This window comes from Podarcis gaigeae, assembly GCF_964106915.1.
Source record: "Podarcis gaigeae genome assembly, chromosome: 1".
NCBI classification, from domain to species: Eukaryota; Metazoa; Chordata; class Lepidosauria; order Squamata; family Lacertidae; genus Podarcis; species Podarcis gaigeae.
In genome coordinates this window covers 4,267,575-4,283,272 of record NC_139678.1, presented here as the reverse complement: position 1 = coordinate 4,283,272, position 15,698 = coordinate 4,267,575, and the positions used below count along the sequence as shown (strand labels likewise).

At 45.0% G+C, this 15,698-nt stretch overlaps 1 protein-coding gene and 1 long non-coding RNA gene across 8 annotated transcripts in view; one reads left to right on the top strand and one right to left on the bottom strand.

Moving 5' to 3' along the window:
* Positions 1–448: 448 nt before the first annotated feature.
* FERMT2 (FERM domain containing kindlin 2) overlaps positions 449–15,698 on the bottom strand; it is a 93,978-nt gene continuing 78,728 nt past the window's right edge. For 3 of the 7 annotated variants that reach the window (XM_083734058.1, XM_083734057.1, XM_083734060.1), the window contains 6 exons: positions 13,810–13,916; positions 12,524–12,745; positions 7,045–7,065; positions 4,540–4,664; positions 3,275–3,416; positions 449–2,013 (listed from right to left, as the gene is read on the bottom strand). In XM_083734058.1, coding sequence (XP_083590184.1) covers positions 1,840–2,013; positions 3,275–3,416; positions 4,540–4,664; positions 7,045–7,065; positions 12,524–12,745; positions 13,810–13,916 — 791 coding nt within the window. In that variant the 3' untranslated portion in view covers positions 449–1,839. Of the gene's footprint in view, positions 2,014–3,274; positions 3,417–4,539; positions 4,665–7,044; positions 7,066–11,733; positions 11,878–11,998; positions 12,746–13,809; positions 13,917–15,698 lie in introns of those variants that run through there. The other 4 variants (XM_083734062.1, XM_083734059.1, XM_083734061.1 and 1 more) reach the window with 2 other exon arrangements.
* Positions 10,224–11,615, top strand: LOC310845014. The gene is made up of 2 exons (XR_014564426.1): positions 10,224–10,339; positions 10,444–11,615. It is a non-coding gene; the product is annotated as an uncharacterized lncRNA (long non-coding RNA).

The following is a 15,698-nucleotide window of genomic DNA, read 5'->3' as shown; positions in this document are numbered from 1 at the left end:
GTCTCCGTTATTGAGGCTTGCAAAACTGATGCGTTTAATGAAGAGGGTTTGCCAGATTGCCTTTATTAGCTTTGGAAGTTACATTTCATCTCCAACAGGAAGGAAGCCCACTTTGTGATTATTTTCCACTAGAAGCAACCTCTGCACGCTGTCTATATAAAATTGCCTTCAGATTACATTATACTACCAATTGAAAGGGTACAGAGGCGATGTTTAGCCCTAAACAAATTCAGCCTGGCTTGTAGGACTTCATGATTTATTCCCCCCAAATGTAATTAGCATTGACTCTGGAACACTTATGACTGAGCAGCTCTGGGAAATACTATTATAGGTCAAGAAATTACCTCTGTGATGCACTAGACTCTTCCCCCCACCCACAAAAAATGTATTTTTAGTTTTCCAGAGAAATACAACCACACATACTAAATGGACACACAGAGACTGGAGGTTAAATAAAAGATTTGACCTTTATTTAAAATACAAGGCATTTGTACATAGTGTTTTATGTCACGGGACTAATAAGCACAATACTGGTTTCTCCCCTTGGCATAGGCAGGGCGAGTTGGGGGTCTCCCTGGCTGTTAGTGTTAATTTCAAAGCGGGGACCCTCAAGCCAAGGCAACTGAGTCTTGTTAAGGGCTTTGTGGCATAGCTATAAGGAAGTCAGGATTTTAACTTAGATTAAAAACATACCATAAGGCCAATACACTTGGTACTATTGCGATTCCTACTTTGGCTTGTGAGACTAGTTTATTTAAAAAAAGAAAAAAAGGGGGGAAAAGGAAAAGGAAGAAAAACCTGTACAATTTTATAAAATTTGTGTTTTTCTTTTTACATTAGTTACACGCACGCGCACACACACAAATCCTTATACTTCATAGACCTTTACTTCATATTGTAATGATGTCTTCCTTTTTGCATATCATCTTAGTAGACAGTGACTATGCTGGTGAATACTAAAGGTGTTCGTAATACAATACGGTGTAAAAAAAAAAAAAAGATAAAGGGAAAGATGAAAGAGACACACACACACACAATATATATATATATAAATGATTATCAAAAGGAAACAAGAAGTTATTACAGATACGCTTTAAAACCTAACGAAGGGAGTATTTTTCAAGGCCACGCATGATTGTTTTTGTAAAAAGCTCCAGATCCTTGCAATGGACCTGATTTACGTAGTGCGAAAAATAAGGGGCCAAGGACAGAGTCCGCCAAGCACCACTGCTGCACATGAGGCACCCATGCGCAAAACCCCAATGAAACGAATGGGGAAAGACTGGCAGCAAAAGGGCTTCCTGGATTGCACACCAAAAAAAAATAAATGCTACTTCTAAAAGTAGGAGGGGTGTTGACACATGGATGTCAATTTTTACAATATATATATATATATATTTATTTATTAAAAACTCACAAAACATGCATTAACCATGATAAATAGACTTCATATAGATTAGGCCCTGGGTATCTTTATAGTTAAGATGGCTTAGAGGTGTTTATTGATTTGGTTAGCTTACATCTGTCAGAAATTAACCTGACCAGGCCCCACTGTCTGGCTGAGGTGGGGCAGGGGAGGGGAGGGGAGTGGGGGCGAGAGGCACAAGCGTCAGCGTTACACGGTTCGTGTTATTGTCTTGCTCTAGCAGATTAACGGAAGTGCTGTTTAGTGCACATACAAACTGGTCTGCTAATGCAAAAGTTTCCATGATATTAAAGAGTAAAGATACACTTCAAGCTTAACTTGATTAAGCAGCATATTTCAGATAACAGCTGTTGAAGTTAAATATTAATATGGCCGTTGAGTTTCTGTCAGTACAACGGGAGGTCTCATCCGACTCACACCCAGCCGCTGGTCAGTTTGTAGAACATCTCTTCGTCTAAGCTTTCGTTCTGGTCTTTCGCACGCGTCGACAAGAAAATGTAGCCGCCAATGAACTCGTGCACCACTTTGCAATCCACTTCGGTGCAGATGAAGGACACTCGGACATCATCGGCAAATTCTACTGTTACCTGAAAGTGTAAGGCAAACACAAAACTTTGTGCCAGCCTAAATGGTGGTGCCCAAGGCCCCTTCATGACAACACTGCCACTTAACTCACAACTATTCAAATTCTTATCCAAATTCCTCCGAAGAGCCCAGAGGAGTGCACACAGCGGTGGAAGAAGCCACTCCACGGGGCCTTCAATGAGTCTGCCTGCCTCCTCCCACTCAGCCTACAGCTGGCGGGGGAGGCAGCGGGCGGACAGTTTGGGCAGTGCGGAGCCTGTGTGCACCCAAGCCACCGTGTCTCTCAGATGCGGTGGCATGGGCCCACTGCAGGCCCCGTGGTGAGTGCCGCCCAGCATTTTGTCACACCCCCTTATTGGTGGCATCCAGGGCGGACCACACCCACTGCACCCCCTTCCTCCGCCCCTGAGTGTACACAGGAATTATTCCATTCTGTCACCACAACATCCCCATAGAGTAGGCTAGGCAGAGACTCACTGACTCAAAATCACACAGCTCCATGGCTAGCAGGAATTTGAACCCCGACCTCGCTGCCCCAGGTCCAATATTTTATTCACTGCAGCACAATCCGGATGATTCTCCCAACCAAGGCTGAGAGGACTAAGAATACGGGGAAAACACATGTGATCCCTCCCCTCTTACATGCCATTTCCTTCCTCAGCTTTGTCAAAACCCGGAGGTTTAATTTGTGGCTCTGACAATGTTGCTGGACTTCAGTTCTCAGAAGCTCCAGGCATCATGACTAGCTTCCAAGGGATGATGGGATCTGTAGCCAAACACCACATGGGAAGCTACAGGTTAGCCACCACTTCTCTAAACAGAGTTTGCCCTGACGATTGAATCGAGGAACTGTGGTTAGTGCCTTTCATATGGCTACATTTCCCATCTGACTGACAGAATGGAAAGATCTTAGATAGCCACAGTCTTTTACCAGCCAGAGTCTCCTTATCATGTGAATGCCATATCCTTCAATAAGACAACCTAGTCAAATGCCGAGATCATTGAATGCTAATTCAGCTGGTCACATGAGCCACCATATTTAATGACTTCAATGTATAATCAAAGTGTGCAAACAAACTGAAGTTCTTTAGGATATATTTTGGCCCTCAGAATTTCCCCCACACCCTCTGTTCTAAGGCCACATCCCTCACCGGTTCTGCTTCAGATTGCAGGTTTTCTGGCCTGACTGCCATGTGTCACTGAATGGTGACAGTGTCTCTTGCTGACCTTCAGCATGCCTAGAGAACTCTACGCCTTGCTTACCATTTTTATTTCCCAGTTCACGTTCCACTGTTTCATGTTGCTGAACCGCCATGTCTTGATGGCGTCGCTGGTGCTTGCATCCATCCGTATCAGCCGGTTGTAGGCGATCCCAATAAGTTCTTCCTTCTTGCCCCCTTGGAACCTGAGGAGTCCAAGTTGTATAAATAAACACTTTTACATCAACACCTCATTCTTTCCAAAAGTGTCTAACAGAGAGCAAGTACTAACTGCCTCTCCTTGAGAAGCCCACTCCTTGGGCTGTTGGCTGCACTTACTGTGCCATGAGTTACGACTATATGAAGCATGGCTCCCGAAGGCAACAAAGCAAGCCTTCCGCACTGACTCATGCAGAAGCACAACGGGTAGCCTCCTTCAAGAGGTGGCCATTACTCAGCATCGCTTTATGAGGAACAACTGAATGGTTACAGCCAGCACAGAAGCAGGGCGGAATCCGGTGGCCCACAAGAGGCCACGAAGGTGGTAAATCTGGAGAAGTAAAATAATGGCAAGATGCAGCAGCCAAGGATACCTGCAAGGAGTGGGCACTTTGGGAGCAGTTTCATCTGTGAGATTTGGATCTTGTGTACACTAGCAGTTTTCATGTGGCTCAGTACATCCCTCTCTCCCTCCGCCAGCACTTTGGAAATGCTGTCCTATGTTTACATTCAGTCTAACAGATTTTTACTGCTCTGTATTGCTTTTTATTCAGCTGTTTTCGTTGCTAGGAATTGGTTTCGGTGACTTAATTTGGAAAGGCAGTGTAGAAAAATACCGTATTTTTTGCTCTATAAGACTCACTTTTTCCCTCCTAAAAAGGGGAAATGTGTTTGCGCCTTATGGAGTGAATGCAGGCTGCGCAGCTATCCCAGAAGCCAGAACAGCAAGAGGGATTGCTGCTTTCGCTGCGCAGCGATCCCTCTTGCTGTTCTGGCTTCTGAGATTCAGAATATTTTTTTTTCTTGATTTCCTCCTCTAAAAACTAGGTGCGTCTTATGGTCTGGTGCGTCTTATAGAGCGAAAAATACGGTAAGTTTCAGGGTGGGGTAAACCTTTACTCGTGATTGTGCAAAGCACTCTTTCCCTCTGCCTAAATCCCAGTGAGACAACTCAAGAGCAGAAGGTTTATATTGTTATGTTCCCAGTTCCACGTTCTTATGGGCAATGAGTAGACATAACCCGGTAACTGAAGAAGCACATACACCCAACTTGCAATTCCCATCTCACACATCTGCACATTCATGTTTTTGGTGGATAACTGCACAGACCTTGCAATGAAGTGTGTGATGCCGAACTCTGGGAGGGACTGCCAAGCTTGTATAAATCTCATTTTGGCTTCAATGAGACTCATCTGGGCGACGTTCTGATGGGCCTCCAAGATCCGGGCAGTGATCTGTAGGGCAGCAACACAGAGAGTTGAGACTCCGCATTGACAGTGGCAAGAAGGGAACAAAATACAGAGAGCTGCACAAAGGGGGGGGGGGAGACAGAGGAGAAGGTTTATTAAAATGACCCCAACATGCCCCTGCAGTTTCTCGCCTGCACTTAAACTTGCAACTGTGTTCCTGCAAATATCTTGTGAATACGGATCTCTGAGGAAGTTTTTCTGCATGATGTATGTCTTGAAAATGTGAGCTGCTCTGATTATCATTATTTTTAACAACCCTGCACATTCACAGCAACAGCTGTGCACCCATTAATCAAGTGGTCGAGGAGGCCTTGGGGGACGCAAAGGCACCTGGGATTGTGCAGGGCCAGATCCTCTTCCTCCCCAAAAAGGAAGAAATGGGCCGGGGATGGTTTCATGTGCACCGATATGAACCCGCAAATGGGTGATGGGCAATATCAGGTACATGGAAGTAAGAAAAAAAATGCCCCCAAATTAATTAGCTAGTGATAAAATGACAAGTATACCCTGGCTGTCTCAGCTACCTTTTTTTATGACTAAACATTTTTTCTAATCCCTTTGAATGTGGAAAAAGAATGAGGATAAAGTAGGCAGCCTCTGGATTTAAAAAACAGGCAACGCTTCCAGGAACCAGAGTTCTCAGCTCCTCTGTATCTCCTGCATTGAGGTTCTTGTTCCCTTCCTTATGTCCCCGCCCTCCCCCCTTCCTGGTAAAGTCTTCGTTGGAAGGATTTGCAGTTTTTAAAAACCAAGCATGTTAGCAAAAGCAAAGGTCACAAGAGCGCTGCCGAAGAAGCTGCCTGCTCTGGTGGGAGAGGATGCCAAGCGAAGGAAACAAGGCTGCTCATTCTTCCTCCCCCATTCTAGAATATGCATTCTTCATTCATCCAGAGGGGCATTAAATGCAGCAGTGAAATCTTCTGCTCACTTGCAAAGAAGGCCTTCGAGTGACCAGCGGCAACTGGCAAAGTGCTTTCTCCGCTTACAACCTGCCTGCCACCGCAGAGCTATTAGAGGGGCTTGACGGCTTCGCTCAGAGCTGGGTTGGCAAGGGCCAAGAGCCAAAAGGGAGCGCATGCACACTTAAGTCACCGCACTTGGCAACGCCATGGGTAGCTGCACATCACGAATGTCTGTCCAGGAAGTGTTAACTTTCCATCACCTCCACGGTCTCACATATCCCTTGTTTTTTATTTTATGTGTTTGACCATAAGCCTGTAGGCCTGGCCATCTGCTTCGTTGTCCTTAATGGCCGTGCAGCACCTAGTTGTTTAAACACTTGATTTATTTATTGCTACTATTAAGGAAGAGAAGGGACGGCAGGAGCACTGTGCAAGCAATGGGCTATGGGAACAGAGTGCACCATCAGGGTTGCTGCCTATCCATAACTCTCTCCCTGTCTCCTGGAAGCCAGAAGTCACGAGAGGGATCAGCGAGAGCAGCTGCATTAAGAGGTCTCCTTTTTTCCACGGCTCATTGACTTGGCAGGTGCTCACCCCTAAGCTAGAATGCGTGACCATTAGAGCATCCTTGCCAGATCAGAATTTCCATCCAGCCCAGTGCCCTGTTTCCAACGATGGAAAGCCAGATGCTTTCAGAAAGCCCACAATTCTCTGTTTTGTCTTCCGGTTGACTGCTTATTTTAGAGCTGCACTTTCTCTGAATGTGGAGGCTCTATTTCACTTTTTCTGGTATCTAAGCCCTTTATTAGGGTCACGGGTGGCGCTGTGGGTTAAACCACAGAGCCTAGGACTTGCCGATCAGAAGGTCGGCAGTTTGAATCCCCGCGACAGGGTGAGCTCCCGTTGCTCGGTCCCTGCTCCTGCCAACCTAGCAGTTCGAAAGCACGTCAAAGTGCAAGTAGATAAATAGGTACCGCTCTGGCGGGAAGGTAAATGGCGTTTCCGTGCGCTGCTCTGGTTCGCCAGAAGCGGCTTAGTCATGCTGGCCACATGACCCGGAAGCTGTACGCCGGCTCCCTCGGCCAGTAAAGCAAGATGGTCAGGGGTCCCTTTACCTTTAAGCCCTTTCTTGATCTGCCATTACTAGTGCACTTCCTGGTGTTAGTGCCAGAAAGCAAAGGAGGAGACACAAGAGTAGCCACGTACAAAACACAGCACACCCTTGTCCCAGAGGAAAGCAGGCAGCAGGAGAGATGGAAGGGGTGGGGAATCTCCGTCCGTTGCTTCTCGTTTACTCGTATGCCGTGACATAGCATAACACCACACGGAAGCGCTTGCAAGTCAACACACGCCACGTTTCTTATAGCGCATCTCTGAGAGCCCCTTCCCTGCTTTTGAGCATATATTCACAACACAGCAAAGTCTTTTAAGTGCTTATTTATTTTATGTTTACTGTCACTTACCAAGTCTCTTATATAGCCTGGCTGCAGAAGGCAAATGCGAAGAAAAGAAAAGGAAGCAGAAAAAAAAGAGGCAAATCAGAAATATGGCAACAAAGCAAAGGGAGGAAAATGTGCAAATTATCAACAATTGTCGTTCAAATCAATGAAAACAAAACAAAAACTCAAAACCTTCACCACGAACAACTGTCCTGGGGTGAAAAGCAGCAGGAAATGAGCACAAGCATGAAGAAGGGAGCAAAAAGGAGTGCAGCAAGGCCAGGGGCTCTCCAGGTGCTTTAGACTGCAGCAACCCAGGGCTGGCTGGGGCAGGGGGCAGTCCAAAGCCCCTGGAGGGCAGCAGGTTGCGGAAGGCTGTTCTAGAGAATGGAGACTCAGCCCACAGAATCTTGGAAGATTTTCACCCTGTCTTCTAAGGCAAGCTTTTAGCTGACCGAGTTGATGAAAAATGGAATGGCAAACAAGTCAGCAAACCAAAATAAAAATGCAGGATTATCATCTCGGACTGGAGAGCGAGAAAAAAGAAGCGCAAGTTAAACTGTGTTTCCTGCAGCTCCTGATCTCCATGGAATGAACTTTTGTTTTCTGAGCAAAAAGAACCAAGTACTGCAGCATAACGATCTGTTGCTTTGAGTGTGTACAGCTCAGTTGCTGAATGTATGAAAGTTACCCAAATCACATGCAAACAAGCAGCAATCTCCAGCATGTTTCTAGCGTGGTGGCTGTAGTGAAATAGGAGGCCACCTGCAGTTTGAGAGCACCAGCTCCTCTCCTCTAGCAAATGTGAAAGGAAAGGTAAAATGGGGAGAGGGTTTCCTGTTTCCATTCTTCTGCAGTCAGGAATACTCATAGACACAGCTTATATTCGGCAAACATTGAAAAATTGTTTGCAAAGACTACCAAGAAACCTAGAGAAGTACTCAAGCAGTGAAGTGCCACCAGCATATCAAGTACAGTGGTACCTCTGGTTACATACTTAATTCGTTCCAGAGGTCCGTTCTTAACCTGAAACTGTTCTTAACCTGAAGCACCACTTTAGCTAATGGGGCCTCCTGCTGCTGCCGCGCCGCCGGAGCACGATTTCTGTTCTCATCCTGAAGCAAAGTTCTTAACCCGAGGTAATATTTCTGGGTTAGCGGAGTCTGTAACCTGAAGCATATGTAACCTGAAGTGTATGTAACCTGAGGTACCACTGTACTAACCACTGGGCTGCTGCAGCATTATGGAATGATTTGAATGTTTGACTGAACCACCACAGATCTAACATCTAACATCCATTTCCCCCAACTGAGTCTGTCTGTATATTCTGCTGTGATTGGCCAGGGCAGAGGACTGCACCTGACTGAGCACTCAGAAGCAATAAGCTAGCACACAATATGAATTCTGAACAGCAACAACAACTTCTATAGTTAAGAAAAAGAGATCCTATTTCAACTAAATATGGGGGAAACGCCGCACCCCTGTTGGCACTTTTCACCAAATGTCTTTTTGCCAAGATCTACCTCCATTTTGCAGAAGGGCTCGTGGGAAAAAGGCTCCCTTTCCTAGGCCCAACACCTGGAGGCATCTCCAGTTGAAATGCAATCTCAGGTAGAGTCAGGCAGGCAGGGAAAGTCCTGTGTGGAGAACTGTTGCCAGTCAGAGCAGACAGCAGAAGAGACACACTTCAGTAGCAGAGCCTTGGCCCCAGCATCTCTGGGCAGGGCGGGGCAGATTTCCTGCCTAAAATGCTGGAGAGCTGCTGCCAGTCAGTGCAGACAGCACTACTGTGTGAGATGGATCAATGGTCTGAATCAATATAATGCAGATTCCTACATTCCTTAACTGTTAAGATTTGATTCCTAGAGCTTGCTGTCTATTTCAAGTGTGGCAGCTGAACTTCGCACTGTAAAGTGTGGAGCTCTGTAGTGGAAACCAGTCCTGCTCAGAGCAGTGGAAAGAGACCTGGCATGTGATGAGTCCACGGCTGCTGTAGATTCATAGATCAACAGATTGCTACTTCAGGAGGAGCAGCCCTCCCTGCTCTCCACTTATTCCCTGCATTCTACAAATTCCACAAGGGCAGCATTTCCTTCGTTCCACCAACAACACATCACACGACATCCCTGCGCAGCCTCCCAGATCTAAGCAATCCAAGAAAGGCAACGCTAACAAAATACAAGTCCACACCTCTAGCCAGCTTTCCTTAACCGAAGCCCCTTCTGCTTCTCCACTCAATCCATTTCCACATCAAGGGAACCTTTGATGGTCAGAATGGGTACACTTTATCCCGCCCCCCACCTCTCCTGCTACCCACAACATCACTTCTTAATGCACAAGCTACATCAATGCAAGAGTTGTTTCTCCCCCCGCCCCCCACCCCGGTCTGTGCCCTCTTGCATGCTTCAAATATCATTTTTTTAAAAAACAAATAAATCATAAGTTCATTACATGCGCTCTCGCCATGCTGGGTATAATGGCTCTTTCAGAGAATAAATGAAAGTTATACAGGTTGTCAGCACTGTGCCAAAGGAAGGGATCTGCCCACCCCCAGTTTTTCCGGATAGTATCTCCCCTCTTTGGCACACAGAGGCTGTCCCTGCAGTTCAAGAACAGTAAGGAACTTTCCTCTGTAATTAAATTTCAAAAAAAAATCCTCCAAGTGAACATTATAAAAACTTCAGCTGCACCGCCCAGGTAATAAACAGGTTGTCTGCAACCCACCCCCATGCTTTCTGTTACCTTAATCCTAACTACCTCCAACCTGGTGTCTTCCAGATGTTTTGTACTACAATTCCCATCAGCGTAACTGTGCCAGCTAAGATTGATGGGAGTTGCAGTTGAAAACATCTGGAGGGCAGCAGGTTGGGGAAAGGAAAGCTGCCCTGTATACCCTCTTCTGAATCATGCATAGCTGAGAGCTCCAAAAGCACAACACACTTCTTGGAAGTGTTCCCTTCCAGTGGTAGGAATGTCAAGCATTTAAAAGTTGAAATGGGGAAAAAACCCACCACGGAAGATGTACTAGGACCACAGCATGTTTTAATTTTCTGTGCACCGCTTATAGAGGTATTAAGTGGTATGGAAATGGTCTAAATAAATGAGTAAATGGATACACTGCTCAAGTCCCCCCGTTTTGCTAAAGAGCAATTGTGTGGTGGCACGCAAACATTAATAGTCACAAGTGCCAATCAAGGAGTTACACCAAAACTTACACATGACTGCAGCAGCAATGAGTCACATGTTTTGGTGCTCGTTTCAGTTATTGCAGGACACTACTTATAATGCTACTAAACACTCCGAAGCCAGTTTGGGTTTGGTGGGGAAAACACAGGAATTGAATATACGAATTCAACAAAAACGTTTTGTTGAATTCATTCAATTCCTGTGTTTTCCCCCACCAAAGTTGAAATCTTTTCCAAGGCTTTGAAAAACAGAGTTTGTAAGGCAGCCCAAGCATGTTCAGAAGGCGACTTTGTAAACTGAGCTAAACCAAATCCTAGTGCTGATTTATTCGGCCAGCCATAGTTTTCATTCTAGACCTGCCTATGCCAGTTATGAACTACTTATTTCCACTTCAGGTCACTTCTATCAACATCCATGGGGTCAAACTTGTTTAAGTGGAAATATATTGGCAAAAAAATTATTTTTTGTTTTGTTTTACTGTGCTGTGCTGGCTGAATAAAATTTCCAGGTAGAGCTGCTCAAGATAACCAAATCCTTCATTCAGCAAATTCCCAAGTTTGGTCACTTTTTAACAACAGCCTGAACAAAACAAATTAAGATTGTTTGCTTTGCAGATTTAAATGATTAATCCCAGATCAAAGCCACAATTAAGCAGTGTTAATGAAACATCCTAATTGTTTTTAAAGCCATCAAATATTAAGAGGTAGCTTTTAAGTAAATTTATAGATGGCAATTAACTGCTTTAAGAATCAGTTACATAGACAAAACATCTTCACCATTGTGTTGGAGAGGATGCAAGGCAGTTGGTAGGACAATTCCATACAAATCAGAATGCGCAATAGAATCCAAGTCTGGGTTTACTAACAATATTTAAGGAAGATCAGCTCAATTTACGTTATAAGGAGCTCATCACTTTCTTTTCTTGGTGGCAGCACGGCTACTCCTAGCACAGAACTGGAGAGGACTTGAACACCTACTGCATATCACAGGAAGGGGACAGAATGTATGGCCTTATCTGAAAAACAGACGGGAAGAGTTCATGCCTTGAACACTCCTCTGATGATTCCCCTGAAATACAGCGCCCCTTTATAATATAAAACATTTGAATGAACTGGTCCCACTGACTACGCACATAGGTTTATGGCAAAATCAGGCACACTAAATCTTCTGTTCTTGGGGGAGGGGAGGAAATGGGGTAAACTTAATGTTCTTTTCATATTTTGTAGAAAACCAATAAAAAAGCTATAAAATAATTAAGAGGTACTCTGTAAAAAGTCATGAGGGAGTGGGAGTAGAAAGAGGGAGGGTGAACTGCTCTTTCTGGGGCAGGGGGAGGGGAGTGTTCAAATGGCCTCCCTAAAGGGAAATGCAAAAAATACTACTTTTTCCACTGGTAGGACAAAAAAATTGTCCAGTAGCACCTTAGAGACCAACTAAGTTTGTTCTGGGTATAAGATTTCATGTGCATGCACACTTCTATACCTAGAACAAACTTAGTTGGTCTCTAAGGTGCTACTGGACAATTTATTTATTTTATTTCGACTGCGTCAGACCAACACAGCTACCTACCTGAAACTGGTAGGACAGACACTACAGGTGGAGAGAGATTTCTTAAATTCTGGTCTGGAGTGGGTAGAGTGGAAGGAACAAGAGAAGAACACAGCAGAGTATCTGAAGAAGTGTGCATGCACACGAAAGCTCATACCAAGAACTAACTTAGTTGGTCTTTAAGGTGCTACTGGAAGGAATTTTTTTTGACTATGGCAGACCAACACGGCTACCTATCTGTAACAGCAGAGGCAGACAGCCTGAACTGAACGTGTGAAGTTACATGCTCACCACCCACCACTTCTCAAGCAACTGAACAATCCCCACTAGCGGAAACGGGCACGACCACTCTCCAAAGCACAGGGAAGTTGACAAGCAGATCACACACCTCTGTACACCATGTTAATGAATCTGGAATGACCATCAGTATTGTAATTATGAACACAGAGCAGACTCCCCACTCCATCTTTCAAGGTGCATTAAGGAAACAGCAGATAGGAAACACAGTCTTTTAAAACCATTTCTTTTTTTTAAACCACCTGGATTTTTCAGTGTCATCAGTGCACACAATGCTTGGCTTCAAAATAACACAGCGAAGGAGAGAGTCTTTCCCCCACTGACCTTACAATCTTATGTCCAATATTGAGCTGGCCAGCATAAGGAAGCGGGTCCAAAGTGGAGGAAACGATCCTTTGGGCGTATTTGGAAATCCACCCACATTGTTTTCTGGACAAAGGCTCCAACAAAATAAGACTCCAAAGTTAAGTACCTGCTTGTTTTTATACTTCTTCAGGTATCGAGGGGAAACCAGACATTCAGGGTTGATGTCCGTGGTGACCTGCTCAGCAATTATCTGTGGGTCTGGGTTCAGATGCTGCATTTTCAGAAAAGACAAGATGTTCTGAACTTCCAAGTTGTATGAACTGTCGGCCATGGTTTTGCCCTTGGAGGCTAGCCGGCAAGCTGCCATCCAGTGTGCATACTGCTTCTCCTACAGTTTGAAAGGAAAAGGAGGTGCCCATTAGTCTTCGCTTCATTTCACTCTGGTTCTGACAATTCCAGATCTGAAATTCTTGGTATATACATGGTAAGCCAAACTTAACACCAAATGCATTTGCAGGATAACCAACCATAAGAAAGGTGACAAAAGGGCTCATCCTGCACAAATATCGTGGCATTCTGTTTCATAAAGTTGTGCTGGAATTAAGTTTCAATCCCAGTGAGTGCTGAATCCGAATACCGCATCTGTGCATCTTTGCAACCCTGTATTTTCACCTTCATACTGTGGGTTGTGGGTGGAAGAGACACATATATAAAATTGGTGGCTTGTTTATGGATTTGCAAACTACTACGGGATATGGACCACTAAATGCGCAGCTGAAAATAAGCCACCTTTAGTTACTTCTTCTGTTAAATTGAGAAAAAAATTGCTTTTGCCACTGTTTCACCTCACTGGCTCTTGCTGCCAGGGATAGGGTCAGTACTGAGAAATGCCCTCAGGTTTTTGCAGGCAGCCACACAGTGATGATTTGTCACCTTAAACACCTTACAGGGCTTGGACCCAGGCTATCTAAAGGACCGCCTGTTCCCCATGATTCTTCCCACCTGTTAAAAACTTCTGTGGGAGGCTCTGATCTTGTGGCCTGCCACTGAGGCAAGGGCCTCACTGTTGGTGGTGTCTAGGTTCTGGAACTCCCTCTCTTGAGGAGGCCTGCTTAACCCCTTCCCTCAAAGGCCTGCAGACAAAACCACTCTGTTCAGATGGGCCTTGGATACTGACTGATTCTCAAGGGCACTGCTGTTTTGGTGTTTCAGCTGCCTGTTCTCAGTTGGTTCAAAGAAACAAATGCACCTGCAAGCAACCCGCACATAAAATAAACTGGGTGCTACGGTACCCTAGGTAACACTGCCTCCAAGCCTCCTTGTCCATAAGGCTCCATATGCAGGGCCAGCCAGTCCCAGAATTTTGTGAGAGCCCTGCAGCGCTCACCCCCTACTCACTCTTCACAAATAAGCATGTGCAGTAGCTGCCCTGTAACAAATCCCCAAACCTACGTTATCACAACGGAGCCAAATTTCATTCATGCCTTCAGCCACGGGGATCAGAAGTTTGATGTTGAACTTCTGGCCAGAGATGTTGACATCAGGAGTCACCTCACACCCTACAATAAAAAAGAGCAAGGTTTTATACTCTGCATAAGGATGTGGGTGTAGATAAGATGTGTTCTACTACACGATGCTGGATGTCGTCTGGTTTTGGGTTCACTATTAGCAGATAAGGATCACGGAAAGGGATGGAACGACTTGTTCCTGGATTCCCATTTGGACACAGAGGCAGCTGTGAATGAAACTGAGGCAGGATGGAAAGCACAGAGCAAAATAAAAATGGCCTACTATTCATAATAATATGGGACACGGGTGGCGCTGTGGTCTAAATCACATAGCCTAGGGCTTGCCGATCAGAAGGTCAGCGGTTCAAATCCCCGTGACAGGGTAAGCTCCCGTTGCTCAGTCCCTGCTCCTACCAACCTAGCAGTTCGAAAGCACGCCAAAAATGCAAGTAGATAAATATGTACTGCTCCGGCGGGAAGGTAAATGGCATTTCCGTGCCCTGCTCTGGTTTTGCCAGAAGCAGCTTAGTCATGCTGGCCACATGACCCGGAAAAACTGTCTGCGGACAAATGCCGCCTCCCTCAGCCAGTAAAGAGAGATGAGCGCCACAACCCGCGACTGGACTTAATGGTCAGGGGTACCTTTATTCATAATAATGGCCTAATATTTGTAAGAATGGCTTACTATTCGATCACTTGTGAAGGAAAAGGGGGACGGGCAGGTAAGCCTGCTTGGACACTCCAGTCTCTGACGTAGATATCCTACCCCCACCTTTTCATCTCAAAAGTGAGGTTTGCTTATTTTTAATTTTATTTATCCAAAAGAAAAAGAATACAGTACAAAAACACAGGAAAGGGAACGGGAGAAATACAGCAAAAGGACCAATGCAATATATATATATATATATACAAGGTACACCATGACTTCTTCAAGCCACAAAAAGTTCCAGCTGCATACATTAAAGTTGCCAAATGTCCACAGCTGCTGTTGTTGTGTCCTTTTTGTAAGTCTTTGCTGGATGCATATGGAATAAAGTTCTGCCAGGTGGCGTAAAATGCTTGTAGTTTTTCTTGCATACCCTGGATTTTATGTGCAATTTTCTCTGCTATTGCGAACGTTCAAATCTGAGAACTTAAAACACGGTTTTAATCAGTGCTTGGGGGGGGGGTGTACACTACTGAAATGGTGAGAATACCCCAATGTGCCGGTGGATCTTGATGAATGTGGGCACCATCTTCAGGGCTGCAGCTTTTAACACAACCCTCCTCTAGAGAGGGAAGCAGTGTGATTCTTAAAAGGAATCGCTTTTCTTGGAAGCAGTGAATGCAATTTTAGTCCTTTTTCAGCTCCTCCTAAAGAATTCTTTTAAAATTCAGTCAGCAGCAGCAGCTTTGTTCAAAAGCTCCCAAAAAGGTATTCCAGGCTTCCCTTCCCCAGAACACATCCTCGTAGCTATAGTCTGAGGTCATTTGGCAGCCTCTCTCCGTTTCTGCCTCAAAGGCTTTTTTTTTAAAAGGATGTCAGCCATGCCTGTTTCACAACCCTCCAAGCTGGAATACTTTACTGCTGAATACAAGCAGAGCTGGTAGCCTTAGGAATGTCAGATGCAGCAGAAATTCCTTGCAAATGGTATCTGAATAAATGTCTCTGCATACTAAAAGGGATGGGGGAATGCTTAAAACCAGGAAATGCTATTAGATAATAAAATAGCTTAGTTTTGATTAGGCAAAGTAGCACTGATTTTGTTTCTCAAAAAGTTTGTTTTTTCCTCATGTCTTCTAAAAGCTCCTCATTGCAATTTGCTTTACCCTTTACGTAGTTAATTTGGGAGC